Source organism: Manis pentadactyla, chromosome 4 (assembly GCF_030020395.1).
Source record: "Manis pentadactyla isolate mManPen7 chromosome 4, mManPen7.hap1, whole genome shotgun sequence".
In the NCBI taxonomy this organism is placed as follows: domain Eukaryota; kingdom Metazoa; phylum Chordata; class Mammalia; order Pholidota; family Manidae; genus Manis; species Manis pentadactyla.
This window is the reverse complement of record NC_080022.1, coordinates 11056844-11084756: the sequence shown is the minus strand read 5'-3', so window position 1 is coordinate 11084756 and position 27913 is coordinate 11056844. Positions and strand designations below refer to the sequence as shown.

Genomic DNA, 27913 nt, shown 5'->3' with positions numbered 1-27913 from the left:
ATCCAGGCGTCCAGTCAACAATCCATTCTCGCAAACGCGTGTGGAGGGGTTCTGGTCGGGGGTGGGGGTGGGGACACTGTGTGTCCTCCTCCGTGCCCAGCTCAGGGCCTTGCATACAGCAGGTGCTCAACAGTTTCTGAATGAGTGAAAGAGTGAATTCTGAATGAGTGTTGAAGTCCCCTGCCCTAAGAGCTGGGGACTCCAACAGGACTGAGATGGGAGGGAGACCCGCTGCAGCCCCCGCTCTCAGCCACCCCCGAGCAGCAAGGAGACACGGTGTCAGGGCTCTGGACAGCGATCGGTGCCAGGGACAGCTGGCTGGGCCGCCGAGCCCTTTCGTTCAAGCTGTGCACAGCCCTGGCTCACTGCTGCTTGGCAGGGGAAAGGCATCTTTGAGAAAGTAGCAAAGCCAGCGGACACATTTGGCCCTGTTTCCTAGTGAAAATCTAGAGTCCATCACTGAAACGCCTGCTTTCATCAAGCACAGGGTAAAAGGATTTCCCTGGACCCCAGGAAACTCCAGGATGAGGAACCAGTAGACCCCCAGTCAGCCCATCACGGACAATGGGGGGCACCCAGTCTCAGCCACAGGGCAGGATGTGTGTGCCACTCTGAGAGCAGTGTGCCAAAGGCTGGCCTCACTCAAAGACACCCACTCTGTGTGCTGTGCATGGGGGCTTCTGGGCAGCCACCCCTAGAGAAGGCATCACAGGTAGCCGTGGTACATAAAAGGCAGGGCAGATTGGACCTATCAGACACAATTTAGGATGTCCTCTGACCCCCAGTGTCACATCTAGAAAGTTGTTCTACATGCTTACAAGGATATTAACCAGAGCAACACGTGAAAACAGGAGCAACCTCAATGCCCCTCAGCAGGGGCAGGGCAGATAAAAAGGACGTGATGGAATTCTCTGCAGCCATTTAAAAGAATCAGATAAATCTGTACATGCTTACTTGAAAAGATGCCCATTAAATAGTGTGATGTGGGAAAAAACAAGTTGCAGAATATGTATGGCCTGGTACCATTATTTTGCAAAAAAAAAGTAAATATATGTCTATATAGGTTTGTGTGTATTAAGTAAAATTTAGTTCTTTGCAGAACTAAACTAATAAGGTGGTGACTGTCATTATTTCCCTTTTCCAGACAAGGGATCCAGCACCTGGGAACCTCCCTGAGGCCACAGGGTTTCGGAGAGGAGGAGTCGGGGCTGGAGCCCAGGCACCCTGCCCCAAGCCCCATCTCCCACCGCTGCCCAGTCGCGGCTGAGTGAGGACAAGGCCAGAGGGCACACGTGCCAACTGCTGGCCACCTAACTCGGGGAATGCCGCGGGGGAATGCCGCTTTTCACTTCACACATTTCCCATAAGCAAGTAGTACTTTTGGAATTTAGATGTAAAATATTTTCAAATGCAAAGAAAGTCGCCCCTGGGCTGTTTTCTAGCACATCCCTCTGGGTGCCTGGATGGGGTACTCACCTCTTGGCTGCTCAAGAACACACTGGTGGGGATTGGTTCTATCTGCACCGAGATGTCACACATCTGGGCCTTATTCCTGGGCTTCTGCTCCTTCTCCTTGTGCAGCTGGAGTTTGTGTTTCTCTTGGGAGGCCCTAAGGGCAGAGCAGATGAGTCACTGGCAGCAGGATGGCCAGTAGCACGAACTTCTGAGAACCCGTGTTACCTTTGTACCCAGAACAGGAAAAGGTAACTGAAGCCATTTTTACAGGTAACTGAAGCCTTCGAGCCTTCAAGTCTCCTGCCTGTAGATTTCAGGAGATTTTAGTCTCAGGGTCTTGGAGGATCATGACCAGGGCAGCAGGCACCTACCCACACTTGCTTCCTACATTGGTTCTGGGGTACACCTGCTGTGGCATTTACGAGGCATTTACTGCATGACTGTGAATCCCAACACTTCATGTATGTTAACTCTTTTGGTTTTTATAATGATCCCATGGGTAGGGGTCTCTCTTTGCCCCATTTTATGCAGGGAAGGAGACACACAGCAATTTACCTGTAGCCATGGAATGCGCATGTGGAGCACCTGGCTTTGAACCCAGACAAGCTGGGTCTGGAACCTGTTCCTTTAACCACTATGTGAATCTGTCTGGACCGTGAGCCATGAGGCACATGAAGCTACAGGGTATACATGAGATGATGATTTTACCCAAACTTTCTTGGGGAAATCATTACTCTTATGTTGAAATATGGACAGGCAATGGATGAAAATGCAAACTCATGTGTATTTTTTAGACTAAACCATGGGATAACAATAAAATTTTATATTTATTTTAAGCTCTGACATCCCATTTGTACAACTGTTCAATCAATATTTATTAAGTTCCCTTATGTGCCAGGCACTGTGTGAATGCTGGGAGTCAATAGCAGGCAAGGTCTATATACAAGGGTCCTCATGGGGAAGGCAGACAATTAAATAAGGCAATGGCCATGTGAGAAGTGTTAGGGTAGGTGGAATGCAGGGGCTCAGGGGCTGCAGGCAAAACAGGAGTCCTTGGCTATGTGTGGTGAGGGCAAGGGATGGAGGGCTTCCTGGAGGAAGTGGCACTGAAGCTGAGCCCTGTCATCTGGAATATTGGGCAGGAATATTTAAGAAGCATAGAACTAAGCAAGGCCCTGTTTTAAGTGATGAGGCCATGAAGCAATGAAATGTGTCATCCATCTATCCATCCATCCATTTGTTCACTCAGCTCTTTGACCAGCCTTTACTGAGCCCCTTCTCTTTGCGCAAGGGTCCTGGGGCACTTGGGGTGCTGGGATCCCCACGGCATGCGGACCTTCCCACACACCTGAGTGCTTCCTTGAGAGCCTCCAGCTCCCTGTGTTTCTTTTCCACCAAGCTGGTCATCTGCGCCACCTTTGCCTTGAGCATCCTCAGCTCGCTGCTTTGCTGCTCGACCAGTGCCACATTCCGCTCCAGTTCCATCTTCTGCTTCTCGTTAAGTTCCCCTGGAGTGACAGGAAAGCTGGTGAAGGGGTGTCCGCCAGGGCCACAGGAGGTCTGCCAGATCTACAAGAACCATGTGGCCGGTCCACCCTCCAGGAATTCTCAGGCGGCTTTGGTAATGGGCAGAAGATCTGCTTGCATCTTAGCAAACAGCAAAATGACCCACACCGTGGCCTTTCAGCGCACGCTGGCTCTAGGAGGCACCAGCACGGCAGATGCTGTCAGGGCCCTGCCTGTGTGCCTGTGGCATTTTGGGGCACTCCAGCGACCTTCAGCTGCCTGCTTCTGCATCTGTTTGTCTAAGGGTGTTCTAAGGCCTCTGGAGCCTGCTCTGATTATGCATCTGCCAGGTGCAAGAGCCTCCAACCAGTGACAGGTGCAGACTGGAGTAACAGCCCAGCACCCTCACCGTTCGGTGGGCAGCCCAGAGGCATGTGGTCTTACCCTGCCCCAAGCATGCCCTGCAGATAAACTCCAGTTTCCTACTGCACTGCCCCCTCCTCCCCTTCCCTCCACTGTAACAGCATTATCTGCTTTTTTTCCTTTCATGTCCTGCTTCCAGCTTCATTGCTGCTCTTTACTGGAATCATCTCTCAGATAAGCTGCCTGCAATGGAATTCTGGTCTCAGGGAAAACCCAAACTGAGATATATGCATTCCCTCCAATTTTTATAGAAACCCTATAAGGCAGTTACTATTAACATCCCTATTTCACAGATGCAGAGAGATGCAGAGGCTCAGAGAGGTAAAGGGACGTGCCTGAAGTCATGCAGCTAATAGCAGATCCAGAACTGAGTCCAGTGTCTCCTGACTCTAGAATTAGACACTGTAGCCTCTCTACATTTTCTCATGCCTTAGGAAGGAAAAATCACTCTTTGAAAAATTCAGCCGTAAGTGCCTGGGAGATACTAATAAGTGTGGCCATAGGGAGAAAATGCCACTGAAGGTTTGGAATACACAGGGTTTGGGATGGGGACAAGATAAGAAGAGCGCTCCTTACCCTCCCTCCACATCCCCAAACTAGTTTTATCTGCTGACTCCTGCCTGCCTATGCCTTCTGGCTTGATGGAGGCTAAGGAAGGGAAGGAGAAGGTTCTGAGGAGAAGAAGGGAGGCAGAAACAGAAGGATGGGGAGGAGAGAAGAGGAGCAAAGTAGGATATTCAGCCAGAATGCTTTGTGTCTGCTCGGAAGAGAGAACTCAGCGTTAGCCTTACTCTAGGGGGCCCCTGGTGCCCACACCAACCCTAGGAAGCAGGTGAATGGCAGGTGATTTTGCATCAAAGGAAGAGGAGGCCTGGAGAGCGAACCTTGCCCTGAGTCCCAAAGCTGCAGAGTGCTAGGGCTTGTGCAGGCTGGCCCGCCCCAGGTGGGCCCACAATTGCCCTCCAAGCCTTTGCTTCCAGACACAAATCCTCTCTGGTAGAGGGAGATTCTCTCCAAAAAAGAAAGTTGCACTTGAGTGCTGAGGTCTGAGCCGTCTAAGGATGCTCCCTGTGCCCCTTGCTGTAGAATCAGTGCTGTGTCCAGGACATAGTTTTTGCTGATGCTCAGTTACAAGGGCTATAACAGGAAAGGTCAAGTGGGGTTTTTAATGCCAAGCTTTCCAGCTGGTAAGCCCCTTTTTCTTTCGTTTCCTGAAGTGGGTCAGAAAGTCAAAGACACAGGCAATTGTACAAACCTTTCAAATCTGACATTCGGCCATGGGCTTCGGTGAGGTTTTTCCTTAACGTCAGGATGAGCTCCTGCTGAGACACGATTTCCTTCTGAGCAGTCAGTAAGTCCTCTCTGCAATTCACAAGAACAGGCAAAGTCAGTCCAACTCAGTCTCCATGGTGACCAGAGTGCCTGCAAGAAGCCAAGCACAAATGCAGAGGGACCCTCCAGCCATCACGGTCCACGTGATACCAATCCCGCCGGGGCAGTACGCACGCTCTTTAAAAATTCTCAGAACAAAAGTTCATTTTGATGCACTTCATTAATAAAAAAAAATACATGGAGATAGAGCAAAGGATCCCAGCTAGGGCTGGTCTGAGGTTGAAACAGAACTCGCATTAGGGCGGCACCTCCTCCTGCTCAAGCGTCCTCAGCATAAACTGATATGCTGGGGGCTCCTGGTCTTTGGTGGAAAGAGGAGAGGAGGCTATTTTTTGGGTTCCAGGGGTTCTTTGAGGATGAGGAAGGAGAAAGAGGGAAGGACAGTGTGGCTTCCATACTCTCACCAGCTCAAAATTCCTGACGGAGAGAGGTGATGGAGAGTGAATGAATGGTGTTCATCACACCCTCTGTGGAAGTGTGAGCTCTGAGGCCCAGATCACCACACGGGGGACACAGGGCGGGTGAGCTGGGAATGCGCCCACCCCAAGGCAGGGCATTTTTGGCTCAGGAAAGACGGCTGGGCCCAGCAGAGCTGTGCTCCAAGGGAAGGGGGCCCAGTGGTAATGGCAGGTGAGGTGCCTTGATGGGGGTTAAATGCAAAGAACCTGGATACGTTTCTGAGCAAGTGCGAGACACCCCTGCCTTGAGGGAGGCCCACTGTATGCGTGTGTGAAGAGTGTGTCTCACCCACTCCTAGGGGTCTCAGAACCTCAGTCGTTGGGCAGGTAATAATGTCACTTCATTTGAGTTCACAGGCTTTTGAAAGCCAGGCTCTTCTTATACAGACCTTTGAAGGTAGAGTTTATTATGAAGTTAAGCAAAATACTGGCAGGTTGCAATCAAAATAAAAGATTGGCGAACACTGGAATGGACAGAACTACATATATGCACGTACGTATGTGTGTGCCTGTCTGCCATCTGTCTCATCTCTCTATCATCTATGTATCTATCGGTCTATCCTTGGCTAGCTAGTACTCTTCCAACTTGAGGATAAAACTTAGAACTAAAGGGTGCACACGAGCTAGCCAGGTGGACCAGAGAAGAGCAGCGTGGGGTTCAGCTCTTCTCAAGTCATGGCTATGTGGCCTTTAGAAAGTGTTCTACCAGAAGGAGTCAGTTCGGACATTTTCAAAATGTGGAGGCTGGGAATCTCTGTCTCTTTGGGGTAAAACCCTCATGGTGTTAGACTTCGGTTAACTGGTGGATGGTGCAAGGATCGGCCTGGTGGTTTGTCTCTTTTGAGGAACTCTCTGGATCCTTTCTCTGTATCACATGAGTGACTCTTGTTCATACGCTGCGTGGCAGTGGGCTTCTGGATCTTTCCCACCCATGGGGTTTTGTTTCTCCAGAAACTGTCAGTTCCTTGAGGTACAGACTTTTGGGTTGGGAGGGGTCTTCAAGTTCATTTCTTTCAAACTCTTAACTTTCCCCTTCTCCAGGACCCTACTCCACCACTTTCAAAAGTGGTCTCCACTGTCTGAAACCTCCACTGTCTGCCTATGACACCTAGGAACGGGCTTGGCCTCGAGTAGGGGCTCGGGAGAAATAGCTAGCAGGGTGTCAGCATTCACTGAGCAGTTTCCACGAGTCTGGTATGTGCCTCTGTATTTCACACACCAGGAAGCTAAGGCACAGCAAGGACACATGACTTGCCCAGGGCCACACAACTAGGAAGTGCTGAGCTGAGATTCAAACACATATCTACCTAGGTCTTTCCATGATGTCATTCTGACTTGCTAAAGGAATTGAGACATTCAGATAACAGCGAGGATACCCCACACTCTGCCTCCTTTTTCAGATTCTGACGACGTGGTTGAAGCAGGCTTTGGTCTGGAGCTCACACACCCCTTGGGTACTCACATCCAGGGTTCACACGCGGCATCTCTGCTGCTGCTCCCCGGGGGAGGCGCTGCTGGCGGGGCTTGCTGTATTTCCTCCTCCTGGGCTGAATCAGAGGGCAGGCGGGTGTGTGACAGCCATGCGACCGAAGCTTCCCTCCCTCTTTGCTCATAAACACACCTGTGTCTTTCCCAACTTCTAAGCCCTCTCTGCACCTGCAGCCCTCTCCACCTAAGGACACCCACCATGCATTTTGCACTGCAGGCTGCCCACCCACCATGTAAGAGCTCAGGAGATCTTTCCAGCTACCCTACAAGGCAGGGCACGTTGACTCCACATACAGATGAGGGAACTGTGCAGGAGTGACGGAAGCCACCGGCTAGGAAGCTCTCTGCCACGGCAGCGGGAGGTGGAGATGGATCCGCCGGGCCGCACCTCCTGCGCTATTTCCTCCTTTCCTCCCAGGCAAGTCTTGTCCTGTCCTCGCTTCCCACTCCTTCTCAACCCACTGCCCTCCAGTGTCCATCCTCACCCTCAGCCACATGTTCACTCGCCCATTTGTTCACTCAACAGATGCTATGGGATGTCCGCTTTATGGCTTTGTGGCAGGCACGGATCTAAGTGTGGGGTGACAAAGCCCTCGTCACCCTTCAGGTTCCAGCTTAGACCTCCTCCCTCTGACCTGGGCCTGGGCTGGAAACTGAGCTCTGCCCCATGCCCTTGTCAGGGTGCCCTGTTCACTGGTTTACTGCAGGGACCCTGCCTGGCTTGTCCATACTGCATCCCCAGTGCCGAGAATGAGCTTGGAATGTAGCAGATGCTCAGTTAACAGTGCTGAGTGAATGATTCATGAGGTGAGCCCTGGAAGCTTGTCACTGGCTTGAGACTATGACCATGGTTCTCAATCAGGGGCAAGTTTGCCCCCTGAGGGACATGTGACAATGTCTGAAGGCAAGTTTGGTTGTCACACTGGGGCAGGGGTGCTCCTGGCCTCTGGTGGGTGGGCCAGGCATGCTGCACAACACCCCGTGATGTGTAGGACAGCCCCGTAATAAAGGCTTATTGGTTCCAAACAGTGCCGAGTTAAGAAACCCTGGCCTGAGCCTCTACTTCCAGAAAGCTCTCTGAGAGCTTATGTCTTTGCGATAAGACGTGTCTGCTTGGTCATAAATGACCAAGGGTGAATACCTGCTCCCAACTCTGGGTTCATTTTTCAGCCTCTTTTGGGTTTAGTTTTTAAGAGACAAACTCTGGCTGGTTATGAAAACACATTAGACAAAGTCTCAAATTGCTGAGGGCAAAAGAAGCCTTTGAAAGGCCCCTGCATGGGATGTTTTCACGTGGAAAAGATGATTCCCTGTTATGCTGCTCTGGCCCCTAAGAGCCCCGGCAGCCTGTGTGTCTCCCTGGCTCACTGGCTCGGCACAAAGGACGTCCAGACTCATTGTTGTTACTTCCGCTTTACCTGGGCCTTGAGGGCCCCGAACCTTGTTGTGTAACAAGGACAGGGGTCCTCCAGAGATTAAGTGAGCTTTTAAGTGAGGCATGGCCTTTTCTTATCCATTAGCCTATTGTAACCCACAGGAGAATCAGAACCTGCCCTGAACACTAAGATTTCCTTGGCGTCTCTTTGGACCAACCTGGGACATTGTCCTTCAAAGTTGCAATCTCCCCTTCTATTTTTTTGTGGTGTTCTGTCACTTTTTGAAGTCTTTCTTCTAGGCTTACGATTGTCTGGGCGTGCTGTTTTATTTGCTCCTTGTATACCATGATTTCTTTTTCAAAGCAGTGCTTCTGTGATTCCTGCTCTTCCTGGAGTCCCTTTATTGTGTACCGCTGCAACTGCGCCTGCTCCTCCATCGTGACCTGGGAACACAGGGAATGATGAATGTGCTCTTGGCAGCTGGATGTGATGGCAGTAATAGCAATAATGCTAGGCCCCTGTTGTGCCCCCAGGCACTGAACTCAGTCCCACCCCAGGGCCTTTGCATGTGCTGCTTGTGCTGCATGTATGTTCCCCCAGCTCTCGGCATGGCTGGCTCCTTCTTAGCTCCCATGTCACCCCCTCAGAGAGGCCCCTCCTGACTGCCTATCTGACAGAGCAGCCTGACAAGGCACTTTCTATTCCACCACCTTGTTTTCTTTCCCACGAGGGGCTTATTACCACCTGAATCAGCCCCTTCCTTTAGTTTTCACTCCCACTGGAATGTAAGCTCCAGGAGAGCAGACATTGATGTTTTATTTGCCAATATGTCCACAGCATCAGTGCCTCGATCCCTGCCCCAGCATCTGGACCCTGATGCTCAACAGACATTTGTCGAAGTAATGAACAATTTTATAAGAAAAAAGTGAGTGAATTTGTATTGCTTAAAACCAAGAATTACCAATGACCCCCATATGGTGGTGGGACCCTTCCCTGTGGCCGCCCCCTCCTCCCTGAGGCTCTTCCCCAGGCTCCCAGCTTGGGGCCTCCGCCTTGCCCCCTCTGCCCCTCTGCCCGCACCTTAGGCTGTCTTGGCCTCAGGCTCCTGCTCCTCACTCCCAGCTGGCGTGTTGGGCCCTGGCCTCCAATCTCCTCCCGATGTGCAAACTTTGCCTGAGAAGCTCACACCCACCCACTGTTTTGACAACCACACCAATGAGCCTATCTTCTAAATTTAGACATCTTGTCTTACTCTCTCCACAGATGTATTTTACCAGGAAAAGTTGGGGCACCTTTGAACTTGATACCCCACCCTCGCCTTAGTCTGAGCTCTTCACCTTCTCCCAGAGCCCCTCCCCCACTCGCCGCCTTGCCCTGGATATCATGTTTCCATCCATGTGCCACCCCCGTGTCATCCTCCCAGGTGCTCTGGCCTGGGGCCTGCCTGTCTCCTTCGGCACCTCCCTCTCCTTGGTACCCATGTCCCATCACTCTTATCACGTCCTGCCATTTCTCCTGTAACTCTCCGTATAGCGACTCCTGCCACCCCAAGTGTGCAGGTTCTTATGATTCTGGGCCACAGCAATGGCCACGTGCCACATCTCCAGCTCTGGCCCCTCAGCCTCACTCTGTGCACGTCTACCAGGTGAGGCCTTTTGCCCTTCTTGCCCACAGACCTGCGGGTTAGAGGTATGAATGACAGACAGGCACAACATTATCCCTGATCGTGGAGGGCCTTGAATGCCGAGATAACATTTAAAAACGTTATCTTACAGTCTGTGGAACAGTCATCCATCACTACATTCTGGGGCTGCTCAGTCCCTCCGCCTGCTCCTGTGAGGACACTGTATTCTAATGCCTTCCATGCCCTGGAGAGAGGGCATCATCATCGTGGCCTCTGTTTACATTCCACACTAAACCAGTGCTTCCAAAGGGGATGCTTTTGACACCACCCCCAAGGGACATTTGGCAAAGTTGAAGACATTTTTGGTTGTCACAACTCAGGGGAGGGTGCTCCTGGTATCTAATGGGTAGAGAGCAGGGGTGGTGCTAAACCTCCTGTAACGCACAAGACCACTCCCCAAGAAAGCGTTATCTGACCCAGAACATCAACAGCGCCACAGCGAGGCTCTGTCTGAACCATGCGTTCTCATGGCATTGGGAACTCGCACGGAGGGCAAGATTCTCCATCCCCGGAAGGCGCCAACTTACTATTTTTGTCTTGGCTGTTTCCAGTTCAGCTACTGTTTCATTTAACTTCAAGGTGAGGCACTCTGCTTTTAGACTTTCAGCCATCTTTGATTTCTGAGTCTCTTCTACCATAGCCAGTGCATCATTTAATTTATTATTTAAATTTTCTTCTTTTTGTGCTTGGAAGTCTATTTCCTAGACAAACCACAAACAAATCGAATTAACAGAAACTCAGGAATAAATGTTTGCCCTCACCTCCGCCTCTCCTGTTTTCAGAGGACGTAAACTCTGTTCTCCTATTGTTTGGGTGATCTTTTTAAAATCCGAAGCCCGTTTTCCTCTGGAAGGCTCCAACTATTATACAGCTCTCTTTCTGTGCAGAGATCTGTCTCCCTGTGATTTCTGGTCTTGTAGCTCAGTTCTGTCACCTGGAGCTCACTGAGTAAGTTTTATTTCTCTTTTATGAGCCAGCCCTTTAAATATTTGAGGAGGGCTGTCATGTCTCTCTATAAATCTGTTTTCCAGGGTAGATGTGCCGAGTCCCTTCCCCCCTTCCCCGCATGACCTGCCTTCAGGACACTCCTCTGCTTTCCTCCATGTCTTTGCCCTGGGATGACCTGCCCTCTTTCCTCCAGGCTCCTGCCAGCCTGGATGCCACTCGCCGTGTCCTTGTGCAATGTACTCCTCCTTCCAGAACCCATCTTCCAAACTTTGTCAAATTCTACTCTCCTTGAGTCCCTTCTCAAACCACAAGGGATGTGGGCTTTGTGAAACGCACTGTGATGGGGACTCAATGAACTTTATTTACTTAGTTGACTTTATTTTTTAAGAGCAGTTTTAGGTTCACAGCAAAATTGAGAAGAAAGCATAGAGCTTTCTCAGATGCCCCGTTAGCTCCCATGCACGGCCTCCCCCAGGGTCAGCATCCGGCACCGGGTGGGACATTTGTTAGAATCGATGAGCCTACACTGACACCTCATCCTCACCCAGAGCCCGTAGCTTCCGTTAGCTGGTGCTGTGCCCTCTCTGGGTGTGGGCGAATGCACGCACCATGACGGTATCGGAGTAGTGTCGCTGCCCTAAGCAACCTCTGCGCTCCAGCTATTCACCCAGCAGCCCCCACCCCCTGGTCTTTTCACTGTCTTCACAGTTTCGCCTTTCCAGAAAGCTATATGGCTGGAATCATACCGTAGAGAGCCTTCACCAACATTATTTCATCCAACCTAGCACATATTCTTGAGAGGTATAACTGGGCACTCTCAGACTCTGTTGGCAGTGTAAGCTGCCACGACCTTTCTGGGGGTCATTTGGGAATGTGCATCATGAGCCTGAAAAGGTTCACCCTCTGTGACCCAGCAATTCTGCTTTTGGGCATTTATCTTGACCACACATGTGCACAAAGACCGACACAGGGTTGCTAGCCTAGTAAAAAGTGAGAAACAGTGCCCGGCCACAGGGGAGGGGCCCACCTAATAGTGCAAACCCAGGTCATCCTTCAACAGCGGGTTGTGGGAGGATGGATGTTCAATGACATGGAGGCATTTTTATGATATAAATACATATTTTATAATATATTAAGTTAAAAAAAAACCCACCCCAATCAGCAGGCATAGTACAACCCTGTAAATCCCTTTGTAACAAATTGATACCATTAATATCCGTAATGATGATCAACATGTAGATAGTCTAGAAGGAATCATATCAAAATGTCACTAGCGGCAACTGCTCAGTGGATTATGCGCAGTTTTTATTTTCTTCTGAGTGATTTTCTGTATTTTTCATATTAGAGAAACAGATGCTCCTATTACAACTAGGACAGGAAACTGATTTAAGAAACAAAACAAAACAAGACAATCTATTTTCGCCATGTAATTCCGGCCAGCCTCACCTGGGAGTTGCTTCATTCTCTTTGTGTCACCACTGAATTGACCTGATGCTTTTTGGGGTCTGAACATCACTGTTACTGTTGAGAAGTCCCAGTGCGGACTACGTGCAGATCTGGCGTAAGGAGGTGTTCACTGAGGACCTGGCAGGCATCCCACAGAGCAGCCTGTCACCGACAGCTCGCAGCGAAAACACTCCAGACGCCCCGGAGGATCCGCCACACGCTGAAATGGTTTCTGTGATGGGCCGTGCAGCTGCCTAAGAGCAGAGCACGTGTCCAGGCATCTTTACCCTTTGCCAGCAGCCCAGCACCTTACTCGAGGACAGCAGAACAAGGTTCACTGTCCCCATGGGTCTGAATTCATTGTTTGTCTCCCCTCTCTCCGATTTCTCTTACAGAAATCCTACTTTTGCCTGTGTGAATGGAACCAGTCTTTCCATTGCTTTTTCATGTATATAAATAAGTAAAACAGCATGCAAATAAACTACGCCATGGGGCACGGCTTAGGTGGCGAGTCCTGGCGTGGAGTCCTGTTTCTCCTCATCTGCTGCAATGCCAGCAGCCTGCCTGGAGAGCTGTCACAAGCCCTCGTCCTCTGAGGTCACCCTTGTGCCATCTAAAGCATCTAAAGCTGGGTGAGGACGTTGCTCGTCGCACTGCAGAGCCCTCCATATGATGCCTCTAGGGGAGATTCTCTCTGGGTTGAGTACCAAGAATGGTCTGATTCCCACGAGCAATTGGTCCGTTTCTGTCTAGCAAATTGTAGGGCCAGGTGGGCTTCCCCTTCCACTGTGACTGCGGCAGAAGAGCTTGTGACCCATCCACTGATCTCATGATACACATTGTTGTTTGTATTAGTCTTGTTTTATGATCCATTTTATGTCCCGACTAATCTACTTTAAATTTTTAAATTTCTCCTTTCCTCGTACCCCTAACTGAAGTATTTTATGGAGGATCCGTGGTAAATCAGGTGGGGAAACGAGGCTGTTTCAGATGTAAACAGATGGCGGTTCCGGGGCTCTCTCAGCCTGCAGCGTGGAGCCCGCACCAGGGCTTCCTTTGTAAGAGCGACAGCCCAGAGCCGACAAGTCTCCCATCGCTTCACGGGCTCTGTTCTGCCTTCTCTGGACACACCCCAGTTGGTCAAGGCCCGTCTTAAACACTGGTGCCCAGGACTGGTGTGTAATCCAGATGTGGTTTATGCATCCTAGTCTCCCTCGAGCTGTGCTGGTCCAAGTGCACCACCACCACTTGGGCTGCTTTCTGAAGATGCAGATTCCTGAGTCCACCCTATAGAAAGCGAGCCAGAATATCTGGGGTGAGATTTAAACAGGCATTACAAAAAAACCCCAGTGACCCTATGCACGCCAATGTCTGGGAACCTTTCTTTCAAAGAAAGTAATCCAAGATTGATGTGAGTAGACTCAAAGACCCTTTTAGTCCTGTCTGGTCTTGAAAACCCTTTGAAATTTACCTGTATTCAAGTTTAAGGCACCATTGTCAGGTGGTGTGTGTGTGTCCCTTGTACCGTTGGGACCCAGGAGGGCTGCGTTATGCCCTGCAGCTTGGAGGAGCCCATGACAGGGTCGTGTGGAACCGTTTCTGCTCCTCCCCGTAAATGCCATTTGATCATGAAGGCGATGGTAACACTGATCAGTTCTGGTGGAGACACTGATCAAAGTGGCCAGAAATTTAGGCATCCATCTCCTGATGTTCCCTCTTTCCCCCCAGGCAGCTGAGCCCATGCAAGGTGACGATGATGAAGGGTCCAGAGAGTCCTGGGTGTGGATTCTATCCCTGCATTTATTCCTAGCTGTGAGCACAACAAATGATAAAAGCAGCCAACACACACAGCATTCCCTGAGTGCCAGGCACTTTCCCACATTTTCTGTGTATGTTAGCAATGAAGCCTTACAGTTCAAGGAGCATGATTTCTCGGTATCATCTGTATCTCCTAGATGGGGAAAGGAGGCACAGAGATGGTAAGGCACTTGCCCACTGTCCCACAGCCCGAGTGGCAGGGGTCGGATTTGACTGCGGACGCCTGCCCCCGCTGGCCCTGCTCTTAGCCATGCAGGGCCCCTGTGCGTGGTGCCCTCTCCGGGACTAATACCTCTTGCTGCTCGGTTATGCGGCTCTCCAGGTCCCGCACCCTTTTCTTTTCCTTCTCTATGGCTTCTTTTGCTTTGTGTTTCTCATAGGCGATGCTGCTCTCTGAAATCTGGAAGTCAGTGACAAGTGGTTTATGGAAGTGTGCACGAGAAAGAGGGAAGTGACGCCGTAAAGGGCAGCCGGGATTAGTAACTGCTGAAACCGGTGAGTCAGGGCTTGGGAGCGAGCGAGCGCTCAAGGAGGGATGGGTGAGAATCTTGGCGTGCTCACCAGGGCGACAACCTGGAAGTCACACTGGGTTGGTCATGTGCATAAAGGAGTTAGTTATTCACCATCCAGGACTTCTGGGCCGGTGTTCAGGAAGTGACATGCTGGTGAGTGTTCGGGTCAAGGCTTCTGGTGCTGAGCCAGAACTAAACTGGCATGTGTTGAACCAACGTGGGCCCTTGCTGGGAAGTACCTGGCTTCTTGGGAGGAGCAAAGGGGTGAGGGAGGATGCTTCCTGTCCCAGCAGGCCTGAGCCTGGGGCTTCATAGGACGCCAGGGGTCTCTCCCCAGCCTACAAAGGCTTGAGTCCAAAAACTGATGTCCGGGACGGTTTGAAACTGAGACCATATACTCCATAGGTCGGGGGACGGGGAGCTTCACCTTCACCCAGGAGGTGCACAGCCAGAATGAGGTTGGAAACTGCCTGCTGCTGTTGCAACTTGCCGTTGTGCTCCCACATAAATATGAAGCCCATGGGGAAACATTTCAAGTATATGCATAGATGAAAGCCAGAAGAGATGGGCACTGAAACGTACACAGTTCTGGGGGACTGGGACTGTGGTAACTTCCATCTTCTTCTTTTTACTGGTCTGTAGCTTCTACATTTTCTTGAGCAAACATACATTATTTCGCAAAAAGGAAAACCACTGAAAATTGTTATAGGGAACCTATGCTGGGGATGGAATGAGATTTCAGGATGTGTGGCCCTGGAGGAAGAGATGAGCTTCCCAACAGCCCCGCTATTTTAACATAGCCTCAGACCAAGGCCTCCATCCAGCCCTCCCTGCACTGCACCCAGGCCTCCCCACCCCACCTGGGCTCTGACTCACCTCCCTGCACGGGCTTGGCATTTTCCCACTGCCCAGTCTGCTTAAGACTGTCCAGACCCCATCCTGCTAGTTGTAAGAGGCCACCAGCCACCTTCCGCATGCTCTGCCGGAAGGGCTCTTTCCCTTCTCCTATTACACGCTGCTTGGCATATTACAAATGAAAATAATGACGATGCTCCCCACTCTTTAATTCTTGGCACCAGGTACTGAATGCATTAATGCATCTAATCTGCAAACCCCCAGTTAGTCTCTGCCCAATTATCCCTGCTTTACAGGTGAGGACATGGAGACTATAACATGCCAAGGTCACACCACCAGGTAGTGGGGGTGCAAAATTGGATGCCAGTGCCCTGCCTTGACCATTCAACCACCTGGCTCTGGACCGTGCCTTACCGGTCATCCCGATTCAAACTCACCCTATGTGGAGGCAGGAGTCATTCTTACACGTTCACACTCAGGCTGGCAGGGTCTGCCACGCCATCTAGCAGGAGCCCATGCTTTGAGACCCCACCCCAACTCATATATATGAAGAACTCTGTGTGGAAGGCTGCTGACAACAGTTTGGGTCCCACCCCTTAACAAGGCCCATTCTGTATGGTGCTCCCTCGTCCCACCTGTGCTCTGCTCTGTCCTCATTCCCTGCACAGGCAGGCACAGTCCCACTGGCAAGGTCTTTGCTTGACTGCCCAACACTGCCCCCTCCCCTGGGCTGGGCACACCATCCTTCCTACCCCACATGGACTCTGACCTCTCCTGACAGATGCTTTAGAATGAATGCATTGTTTCCTCAGGACAAACCTCTAGGGTGGCTGTCACTACACCCACATTACAGAAGAGGGCACAGAGAGGGCAAGGGGCTTGCCCAGGGTCACAAAGCATGTTAGGGCAGAGCCAGAAATGGAACCAGAATCCAAACTTTTAGCCCATAAGCTCTCTTGCCATAACTTGCTTCACCCGCTGTGTCTCCTTCCAGCTTCCCCCGTCTGACCCCTCACGTGGCTTCCACACTGTCCTGGCTTCAGGGAGTTCCTCCTGCCCCCGCCCCTGCCTCTGGCCCCTGGTTAATTCAGGTGCCTGCCTTCACACTCGGGCCACTTTACTCAGTGGCATTCTCTCCTCCACCCTCCCTTGGTGCTCCTCCCCCACTCCCAGTCTCTCAGAGGTCACCTCCTCAGAGAGGTCCTCCCTGACTGCGAGTCACTCTCTAACCCGCCCTCTGTTTGATTGTGCCCCTGTGCTGGGGCTCCGGAGTCATCCAGTGTATTTGTTTACATGGTTGTCTGTCCATCCGCCCTAGACTGGAAGCCCTGGGAGGGCAGGGCCCTAGGCCACCTTGTGCACTGTGGTCTTCCCAACACCTGACAGGGCCTGACACACAGCAGGTGCTCAGTAAATATTTGTGGCTGGATGAATGAAAACAGAATTAAACCATTCACGGAGTCATCACTCCTTTTCCGGGAGCTCCAAGAGGGCCAGCATGTGTCTGTGTCCCCCATCCCTGGGGCCCACCTCATGGAGAAGTTAGTCACTGAGTGCCCCACTTCCCTGGCCTCCAGTTCCCCAAGAGTCTTTCTCTGACTTCTAGGGCATGACTGGGGACTTCGGGCTGACCTGAGGGGCATCCTTCCTCCCAGCCTTCCACGGTGGCCCCAGGCAGGGGTGGCTGGCGGGCCCTGTGCCCAGGCTGGCAGAGCTGGCTGCGTGGGGATGTCTCTGGCTCGGCCTGGGCCTGGCACTCAGACTTCTCCACCCTCCCATCTCCTTTGGGAGCACTTCTCATCCATTCTAGAAGGTGCTGGCCTCTGGCACTTCCTTGCTGTGACTCCCTGCGTGCGCACATGTACCCGTCTATTCCAGCTCACCCTGCAGTGTTCACGTCTCTGTGAAGCCGGGATGCTGGGCTGTAGGGAGTGTTCTACTGTGCCCACACTGGGTTGCATCATATTCTCTTTTGATGATGAGAGGAGGACGCTGGCTGAGGGACGGACCCAGACTCCGACCCAGGGCTCTCTGCCCGAGTTCATCTCTCCTCCCCAGGTCACTGAGCAGGGCCTGCCTACACAGAGGCCCCTCCATGTGTGAGGCGCCATTCTGCGTCCTTCACAGATATTACCTCATTAACTCCCATGAGGCCGTGAGATTGTTTCTGCTCCCATTTTAACTGAGGTGCAGGGGGTTCCGTGACCTGCCCTGGGCCAGATGGCCGGTGAGCTGTGTGATGTGATACTGGCAGCTTCGAATGGGGGCGCTGCCCTGGGACCTGCCTGCTTTGCCTCCCTGCTCTCTCTCGGGGCCTGAAACATGGCCTCGCGTCTGGCTTCTGGGCTCCTTCCTCGGAGGTTCTGGCTGCCACAGCCCACTTTCTCTCCCTCTGCTCCTCATACCTCCTTCTGGTGGGTTAAGTGGGTCTCCAGATCTTGAACTTTTCTCTTTTCTGTCTCTAAGGCCTCCTTTGCTTTTCTTTTCTCATGGGCCATGCTGGTCTCCAACACCTGAAAGACCAATGACCAGTCTTTTTGGTTGGCTGCTTATCGAGGGGGGATTGGTCACAATGATGATACCAATAATCGTGATACCAGCCCAAATGCTGGGGAGTGGTGTCACATGCCAGGGCCCTTGGCCAGCGCTTCGCACACGGTTTACTCTCACAGTAAACTACCGGAGACCTCAGTGGCCCCATTTAATAGATGATGAAACTGAGGCACAGAGGTTGGTGAGGGCCCAAGGGTCATGCAGTTTGTTAGTGGTGAGCTCAGGATTCGAACCCTGCACAGGGGGAGAGCATGCTGCCTGCAAACAGAGGCCCTCAGCTCAGAGCAAGTGATCAGAGGGAACCAGGTCTGTCTTATTTTGGAGTCTGAGCTCTTATCACTGTGCCAGGCAGCTTCTCTGATAAAAAGAAGAATCTCATTAATAATGGAATTTCCCATTATTGAAATAAATCTTTTAGAAAGAATCAGGTTTCAAGAGGAGGGCTGGGTATTGAATTAAGAAGGCACAACCCACTGATTTCTAGAAGGGGTGGGAGTGAACCTCCCAAGTGAAGCTCTCATAGGGAAGAAAGTGTGGTTAGGTACCCGTGAGGGAGGAATTTTATTTAGGAAGTTACTTGCTGATAAGTCATTCAATTAAATGACTTAATGCAAATTGCTGAAGGACAAACATTGCCAGCAGACCCGTTTCTAGTCACTGTGAAGAAGAGAAGGGCACTTGAACTCTCAAATGGATTGTGCTTTAAATGCCAGCTTATTAGTTCAACCATTGTGGAAAGCAGTATGGAGGTTCCTCAAAAAGCTCAAAATAGAAATATCATTTGACCCAGGAATTCCACTTCTAGGAATTTACCCTAAGAATGCAGCAGCCCAGTTTGAAAAAGACAGATGCACCCCTATGTTTTATCGCTGCACTATTTACAATAGCCAAGATAAGGAAGCAACCTAAGTGTCCATCAGTAGATGAATGGATAAAGAAGATGTGGTACATATACACAATGGAATATTATTCAGCCATAAGAAGAAAACAAATCCTACCATTTGCAACAACATGGATGGAGCTAGAGGGTATTATGCTCAGTGAAATAAGCCAGGCGGAGAAAGACAAGTACCAAATGATTTCACTCATATGTGGAGTATAAGAACAAAGAAAAAGTGAAGGAACAAAACAGCAGCAGACTCACAGAACCCGAGAATGGACTAATAGTTACCAAAGGGAAAGGGGCTGGGGAGGGTGGGTGGGAAGGGAGGGATAAAGATGGGGAAAAAGAAAGGGGGCATTACGATTAGCATGTATAATGTGGCAGGGGGGCGGGCACAGGGAGGGCTGTGCAACACAGAGAAGACAAGTAGTGATTCTATAGCATCTTATTACGCTGATGGACAGTGACTGTAATGGGGTTTGTGGGGGGGACTTGGTGAAGGGGGGAGTCTATTAAACATAATGTTCTTCATGTAATTGTAGATTAATGATAACAAAATGAATTTAAAAAATTATGAAAAAAAAATGCCAGCTTAGCTGTCAGATGTCTAGAACTTGAAACATGGTTTCTGCTCTCGGTGGTGGTTAGAATCCCAGATCATCCTGCATGAAGTATTTAATCCACAATATGACTGACAAGCTATCTGTTTTACAGTAAGAACTCTTTTAAAAAGCCCCGACACTCATGTTCCAAGACCAGCCCTAAACAAAACTGGGGAGCAGTCACATTGCGGGAGCTTTACTTTTACTTTCAACATATGAGGTGGGCTTTGGGGTAAGACATTTTCCTGTAAACAGGCCTTGGCGCGTCCAGTGACTCAGGGCTGTCTCCACTGCATCTGAGCTCATGTCTACACTTGGGGCCTTCCCCTTGGCAGCCCCTGGCAGCCGAGATGGCGCTGCGGGAAGACTGTCCTTACACGAGCCACATGCAGTTCTTGTCCCCTCAGCCACTTGCTCCTGAGTTCCTAGGCAGGTAATGGGAATTGACCCTTAATGCTACCTCAAAACCACATCATGACCTAGTGATTCTGTTGTTCTTAAAGATTCACCTGATAGTGTGGCAGAAGGTCTAATAAAAAGGAAAATCAGATAACTGAGGTTGATTGAAGTCTGTGTCTGGACTTTATCTCAGATTCACTCATCAAGAAGCCTCGGAGAGGTCCCACCAGGAGAGGTGGGGGTGTTTTCCTAGGCTTGAGGTGACCCGGCCACAGGCCCTCCTTGCAGTGAGTCTGTGCCTCCATCAGACTTCCCTTAAATCTGTCTCCTGAAGTGCCCCATGACCTCAAAACCTCTGAATTCAGGGACCTTCCCCAGCCCTGAGCTGTTGACCTCTCTGTGGCATTTGGCCCCAGTGAGCCCTTGGGAGACCCTCCTCCTCATCACCACCCCTGGGGAAATAACTCAGGGCCCGGCCTCAGTGACACTGTTTACAGAGGGCCACCGGGCACGGCAGTCTGGGAGACCCCAGGGAGGCCCACCATGTAAACATCTTCCTTTCCTGGGTCACATCACATCGCGCGGGTTCAGCCCAGGCATCTCCTGGCTTCTCCCTGAGTGGTGGGTGGGCGAGGATTTACTCTAAGGAATGAGGATGGAGAGGGACTTGATGGAAACAAGGTCCTGACAGAAGTAGAAGTAGGAGTAATAGTAACAGCTGCCCTTTTCTAAGTCATGATTCTGGGCCAAACACTTCCCCGTCCGTGGTCGCTGATCCTCACAGCCACACTTTAAAGAAGGTAGGTACTGAGAGACCTGCTGCAGCCAGGAAGCAGCCCAGCGCGGATTCGCACTCAGGTCTCATCAGGCTTCAGAGCCAGCACACGTCATACTCCTCTGTGCTGCCTCAGGATCAAACAACTATTGAAAGCATTTTATGAAAAGACTCAGAGATCTGAGGGCGACCACAAAGTCCACACGAGTCCACAATGCAATAGAGCTTTCCTCAAAGCTAGTTTAAGTGCATCCACAGAAGGACAGCATCTTCAGCAGGGGAGAGGAGAGGCCTGCCCTAGGCCATCGCGGCTGGAGAACCGTGTCTGGTGTCTGGTTCTGGCTACTGCCCTTTGGGAAGAAAACAGATGCTGGGTTGCAAACTCAGATGCCGACAGAGGCCAGACAGTTACCAAAGATGAAGTGGGCTGTGTTTAACGCAACAAAGAACGGTGTGGACGGTAGCAAACTGCTGCTACTTGGTTCAGCTCTAGTCCATTTTTGCCGAGCGGGAAGGAGGGCCAGATTTTCTGACTTTTCAGAGAGGGCAGAAATTGAATTTTTAAGTGAATTCTAGAGTTCAAATAAAATACTCTGGGGCCAACATGATATTTTCACAGGCCCCTTTCAGCCCATGAACTGCCAAATATGACTTCTGGAGAGCAGAGCAGGCTGGGGGACAGTGGGGGACAAAGCCAGGCTCCAGTGCCGTGAGGCACGTAAGGAGAACCGAGGGCATTTGGGTCTGGAGAGGAGCAGGTGCCTCTGTTTTCAAGCATCTAAAAGGTTATTATGCGGATGAGGTCTTGCAGGAGCCCAGGAGGTAGATGGAGGGTTGATCTCCTTCTGGGAGAAAGAGTTTGATTTCAGCTCAACCTAAAGGAAGCATCTTCTGCCGGCCCCAAGCGTCAGCACCAGGATGGACTGCCCTGGCCTGTAGACAAGTCCTTGGTGGTAGAGCTGAAGGCTGGAGGATTTTAGCATGTCGCTGGAGGATTCACATGGCCCTGAAGTCCCAGGACTCTGTAATTCCTCCATTTCTATGTGTGGGACACAATCTCCAATGCAGAAGATGCTTGTGTCACTCGTTCCAACCTGTCTCCCAAGTCCTACCTGTGACTGTATTTTATGCAGTTTCAATTTTTCTAACTGGCTCTCAAGGCTACAATTTTAGAGTCCTGTCCTTGAGCCCCCCATGCTTCCTAAAGTCGCTAAGCCCTCCCAGGGACAAAGTCCTCTAGGGAAGTTCCACCACCCTCTCCCCCCACCATCTGTGGTTCTGAACTCACTGCCATATGGCCCTCAAGCCAGATTTGGGCTCGAGCCGACTCTTCTCTCCCGGAGCTGCGTACCTCCTTCTGGTGGGTCAAGCGCTTCTCCAGCTCTTGGACTCTGGTCTGTTCTTCCTCTAATGCGTCCTGTGCTCTGCTCTTCTCTTGAGTCATGCGCTCCTCCAAAGCCTGAAAACCAATGGCTTCTGTTTAATAGTTACCATGGAGGAATCTGGACCCTGTGCCAGGCAGCGCATGGGGTAGCTCTTCACTCCCCACAACAATGCCCCGGGCAGACTGTGGGCAGCTAAGAGCCGGGGATCTGGCGTTGGCAGGCCCAGACGGAGACCCAGGCCGTCCTTCCTAGCTGCCTGACCTTCATTTGAGCTCCGCTGCCTGCGTCCCTGGGCTGCTTACCTTCCTCTGGCCGGCTAAGCGCTTCTCCAGCTCTTGGACTCTCTTCTGTTCTTCCTCTAACGCTGCTTTTGCTCTGTTTTTCTCTTGAGTAATGCTTTCCTCCAAAGCCTGGAAGTCAATGATTGTTCACGGACATGGTTACCATGGCAGGGATCTGGACTCCGAGGCCCCTGCGCTGGCCAGCTCTTCACGTCTCACGACCCCACGGGAGCCTCTGGGCAGTACAGCCTAGGAGCTACGAGCACGGTAGCTGGAGTCGCAGGCCCAGCTTAGAGTCCCAGGTCCATTCTCCCTAACTGTACGGCCTTGGGCAAGTGAGAAGCTGTAGAGCCCCAGTTTCCTTATCTGTACAGAGGGGACAATGGTAGTGCTTCCTGCATGGAAGGAGCAGATGAGATGATGAACGTGAAAGGCTTGGCACATGATAACCATTCATTATTAAGGGTCAGGCATTTCCTCTGTCATCTCCACTTTGCAGATGAGGAAACCGAGATTAAGGAATCTGCCTAATTTACCAGTATATTACCTGAGTAGGGATTCAAACTCTGGCCCATTTTGCTCTAGAGTCTGTGTTCTAAACCAGGGCTTGGCAAACTATGGCCTGTGGGCCAAATCTGGCCTGCTGCCTGCTTTCTGTAAATAAAGTTTTATTGGAATACCTCCACATTGATTGTGGATTGCCTAAGACTGCCTTCCTTCTGCAACAACAGAACTGAGCAGTCACAACAGAGAGGACGGCCCTCAGAACTGAAAATACATACTGTCTGGCTCTTTATGGAATAAGTTTGCCAGCTTCCGATCTAAACCATTAGTGTGTGCACGAATCAGGTGAATGTTGTGAACTGTTCTTAATACAAAAGAATGTTCACTCGATACAGGCAGCTAGAGTTTCTTACCATTGAAACAGAGTCCTCAAACAAGTCAGGATTCATGAGAAGGAAGTTAATTAGTGAATTTTGACACAGATAGTTTTAGAAAGGGTGGGGGTGACAGTGTCCTGTGGTATGAGGAAGGCCCCTTCAAGCTGGGACGGCTGGTGCTAAAGTCTGGGGTGGGCCTTCCAGATAAGTCTGCCTGATCAGGGTGAGTGCGGGGGGTGATGAGCCTCAGTGGGACAGTAACAGACACGGGCATGTTACGCGGGCAGCAGCTGACCGCGCTTCCCTCCCTGCAGTGGGTGGTTGCACACTGAGCTCTGCTGCGTGTGGAACGGGTGTGAAGCCAGCCCCTGAGGCTCTGTCTCTGTCAGGACCTATGTTATAAAGGGGCATCTGGATGGCCTAGGCTGGTGCCCAAGACACTGCTGAACATGGTGGGGCTGATATACACCCACGGTGGAAAAAAATCAATCCAAAACTAAAATTAAAATTAGACATTTGGAAGGGGAGAAGCTAATCAGAGAGGAGTAAGGAAGCAGGTGGGAGTTCCGTGAAGATTTTGAAGATTTCTAGATCCTTTCTGGCCTTATTTTCTTCTCTCTTGAATGACACTGGCCTTTTCTGTATCTAATCGACTTTCAAAATGGACCCATTTTGATTTAAGGCTATTGTCAATATTGCTTTTATGAAGATCACACATGATTCTGGCCCGATGGTTCTTCCTTTTTAATGTTTTATTTCACAAAAGGCAGAAAGACTGAGAAGGAGGCAGAAGGGAGAAGAGGTAGAAGGAGAGAAGGAGATTTCCTGAGGAAACTGAAATTGCAGGATGAATGGGGCCAAGGGCTCTGGAGAGCAGGTGTGTGGGACAGAGAATGTGACAGAGAAGGTTGGCCTAAGCCAGAAGCCACTGAGCTGTGACCCATGAAAGATGGAGAAAGTGGCAGGTCCAGTCCCCCTGGGGGAAGGAAGGAGGTTCTGGGCAGAGTTGGGATCCAGCAGCTCTGGGGCTGCTGCCTAGAGGTGGGTGGGAGGAGGGGCAGCACGCGGTGGTTCTCAGCCACGGCTGCACGCTGGAACCACCCAGGAGCACTTACAAATCCCGGTGCATGAGCTACACCCTCACCCCAGTTAGATCAGAACCTGGGGTGTGTGTGGGAGGACAGGTGCAAAGCGTGAGTGCTTTTCAACCTCCTAAATGACAAAAGTGCCACCCAAGTTGTGAGCCATTGATCTCAGATGGTGGCAATGAAGTAGTTAGATTTGTGAATGTACCTGAATATCAAAAAGGGCCAATTCCAGGACAATGATGAATTTGAGAACTGGCTTATTAAATGCAATCTCCTGGCTTTCTTCAGAGATTCTGATTTAGTGGGTCTGGGGCGGGGCCCAAGAATCTGTATTTTGAACATGCATTCAGATGGTTCTTATCAGGCAACTTTGGGAAATCGTTCCTCTAAGACTTTGCTGCTGGAAATGTGGTCTGCAGACTTGTGCTATCAGTATCAGCAGGGAGCTTGTTAGAAATGCAGAATCCCAGGCTCCGCCCAGACCTGCAGAGTCAGAATCTGCATTTTAACAGCATCCCCAGGCGATTCACCCGCACCTTTAAGTTTGAGAGATACTACTGTAAAGTATCTTCTGATTGGCTTGGTTTGTAGAAAAAGTAGCTATGTTTGCCATTTGTTTCCCTTGATGTGTATAAAGCAAAAGCAAAAGACTGAAATAACAGGAAGTTGATCTTGCACACACGTGGAAGAAGTCTGCCAGCTAGGACCTGAGGACCTGCAGGAGCGACGTGCTTTATAAAATCAACTGCAATACATAAACAAATAAGGGACCATTTCTGGAAAGTGCGATAACCTTGCCCTTTCAAGTTGTTTCTGCTGAGTTTTAGAATTCATGCTTCATGGTAATTCCTCCAACACCATTCACTCCATTTGATTAATTTATTACCGTAGCACCAAATGAAGAGTTGCTGAGATTTCTCCAAGTTCATGCCCTCAGTTTCTCATAGAAAAGGTCGCATTGGTTTCCAGAAGTAAAGCCGACGACAGGGACCACCTTACCGCCTTCTCTTCCGTCAGCTGCTTGATTCTGGCTCTCAGCTTCTCCTCTTGCTGTGTCCTTTCCTCGATCAGCTTCTCCTTCTCTGCCAGATGCTCCCGCATCCGCTCTTGCAGCAAAGACTGCTGAGTTTCCTGGGAGCTGCTGAGCTTGATCTGAAATGAGAGAAATGGAAACTGAAGCTGACGGGGGCCAGACTGACCAAGGAGTCATTTCCACATTTTCCTTTTAACGAGTTGCTCACCTTTGGGGGGTTGGGGTGGGGGAACAAAGGTTTATATTAAACTTTCTTAGAAACATAGAAAACGATGCTTTGCCCAGTGACTATCAGAGAAGCAGCAGAATATGGTGGTTAAGAACTCAGACTCTAGATCTAGATAAAATCTCAGCTCTAGTTCTTTCTAGATGCTTCTTTGTTCAGAAAATTAATCTTATTATCTACCTCTTACACTTGTAAGGAGTAAATGAGATAAGAGTGGGATATTTTTAGTGCAGTGCTTAGCACACAGTAGTTTCTCAGGAACTGGTGGCTAGAATTATTAGTAATTATTTGCTGTGTGTAAGAGGACAAAGCAGTGAGCTAGGGGCTGAAGGCCTGAGCTTTTGTCTTGATTCTTCCATCAACTAGCTGTGAGACCTTGAAACAGTCTCCTAGCCACTGAGGTTTGATGTCCACATCTGTAAAGTAAGAGAATGGGCCCCGTCAGGGGTTGGCAAACTGCTCTCTGCAGGCCAAATCTGGCCCACTGCCCCTTTTTTATAAATATTTATTGGAACAGAGCCATGCCTGCCATGCTCATTCAGTAACCTACCGTCTACGGCTGCTTTCACTCTGCAGCAGCAGAGCTGAGTAGGTGCGACAGACACAGTATGGTCTGCAAAGCCTGTTCACTATCTGGCCCTTTGCAGAAAAAGTTTGCTAACCCCTGGACTAGATGGTCTCTGCATCTGATCACAGTGGTCATCCCAAACTTACCTTCCTCTATCCATGTCTTGGGCTAAGTACCTTGCAGCGCCCACCTGCATCCTGCCCCTGCCTCTGTCCCTGAACTCAGCCATGCAACTTGGTTTGGCCAATGGGATGTTAGCAGACTTAACACTAGAAGAGGATTGAAAAGCATTCCGTGACTGGGCCTGCTTTGTCTTGTACCGCTGCTATCGCCAGGAGAACATGCCCAGGCTAGCCTGCTGGGAGATGAGAGATGCATGGAGCAGAGAAGAGCTGATGCCAGCCTAGAGCAACAAGGGTCAGCCAACTCCCAGTCCATCTAACATGGACTCGCCTAGCTGCTGACCCCTGACACGTGAGCAGTGACCAGTAACTGTGGAATGCCACTGAGGTTTTGTGGTTATTTGTCACACAGCATTGGCATGGCAATACCGGCCAGAGTGATACAATCCCTAAGGCTGATTCTGCCTCCAACACGTTGACACTATGGAACGTGTGGAAATTCTGCTGCCTGTGACTGTGGCTAGCTATGTTTTTTCCACTACATTTGATCAACACGATTTTCAAGATCTGATGGCATTTCAGTCATTCTGATTTCTGACGGGGGAAAACAGGCACCCTGTCTTTGCCTTTGCCCTCCTGGGAGATCTCAGCCACCCTGCCTGAATCTCTTTGTATCAGATGGAGATACCATTTCACCTCTTGGCGGATGCAGGCTGACTGGTTAACAGAGGAAAAGACGGGTTAAAATGCAAAGTGCTGTATAAATGTCAGGGTGGGGCTGAAATGAACTTTTGAAGTTGAAAGTTTACCTGAAGTTCCTGGGTCCGGCTTGTAGCTTTTTTATAATGTTCCCGAAGATATTTCAGATACAATGACAATCCTTAAAATGAGAAGAAAGGAGAAGGGAAGGATCAATTCATTTCCCTTCCTCGGCTTTCTGAATGATGCCTCAAAGTTTGCCGGCAGGTGGATGAGGGAGACATTGTCCCTTCATCAAGACAACTTGAGCTGTGGTCCAACTTTTGTTTTTAAAGTGGTTGGTTGGCTCTGGTTGGTTTCAAATCCACGTTTTTTTTGGAGGTGGAAAAAAAATAAACCAACAATAAAACACCTATTGATTAAGCGTCTCCTGTGCAACGCTGTGAGCTGAGTGGGGGACGACACGAAGCCACTCCTCAGGGGCTTGAGGGTCAGTCTGAGAGAGGAGGATTGATGCCTCATGCAGTGAGTGACTCCAGGTGGCCTGCGGGTGACTGCTGGCAGAGCGGGGAGTGTGTCTCAGAGGAGGAGATAATTCACCCCGAGTGATCACAGAGGGCTGCTTGGCCCAGGAGCCACAGGCTGTGGGCATTGTGGGTAGACGGAATTTGGAGCTGGAGGGCAGGGCATTTCATGTCATGAATGCAGTAGAATGGGAGATGTGGGGGGCTGAATGATGGCCCCCAAAGACACCCATGTCCTAATTCCTGGAGCCCGTGACTGTTACCTTACAGGGCGGCAGGGACTTGGCAGATGTGATGAATTTAAGGATGGTGAGATGGGAGGATTATCCTGGATTATCCAGGTGGGCCTAATATAATCAAATGGGTTCTTTTAAGGAGGAGTCAGAGGGAGATTTGATTATAGACAGAGGAGAAGGTGATGTGACAGAGCAGAAGTGATTTGAAGATGCTACACTGATGGCTTTGAAGATGGAGGAAGGAGCCCCGAGCCAAGGAAGGTGAGGAATAAAGCTCTGGAAATGGGAAAAGGTGAT

At 50.4% G+C, this 27913-nt stretch overlaps 1 protein-coding gene across 1 annotated transcript in view; it reads right to left on the bottom strand.

The window, feature by feature from the left end:
• The window catches only part of FHAD1 (forkhead associated phosphopeptide binding domain 1), a 115041-nt gene that overhangs the window by 18980 nt on the left and 68148 nt on the right, over window positions 1-27913 (bottom strand). Inside the window, exons 15-26 of the mRNA XM_036914302.2 lie at window positions 26967-27037; window positions 25208-25360; window positions 22261-22368; window positions 21925-22032; window positions 17767-17874; window positions 14287-14394; window positions 10310-10483; window positions 8316-8541; window positions 6697-6781; window positions 4640-4746; window positions 2804-2963; window positions 1477-1609 (exon numbers count right to left, since the gene is read on the bottom strand). Of these exons, the coding sequence (XP_036770197.2) occupies window positions 1477-1609; window positions 2804-2963; window positions 4640-4746; window positions 6697-6781; window positions 8316-8541; window positions 10310-10483; window positions 14287-14394; window positions 17767-17874; window positions 21925-22032; window positions 22261-22368; window positions 25208-25360; window positions 26967-27037 (1541 nt within the window). The remainder of the gene's footprint in view (window positions 1-1476; window positions 1610-2803; window positions 2964-4639; window positions 4747-6696; window positions 6782-8315; window positions 8542-10309; window positions 10484-14286; window positions 14395-17766; window positions 17875-21924; window positions 22033-22260; window positions 22369-25207; window positions 25361-26966; window positions 27038-27913) is intronic.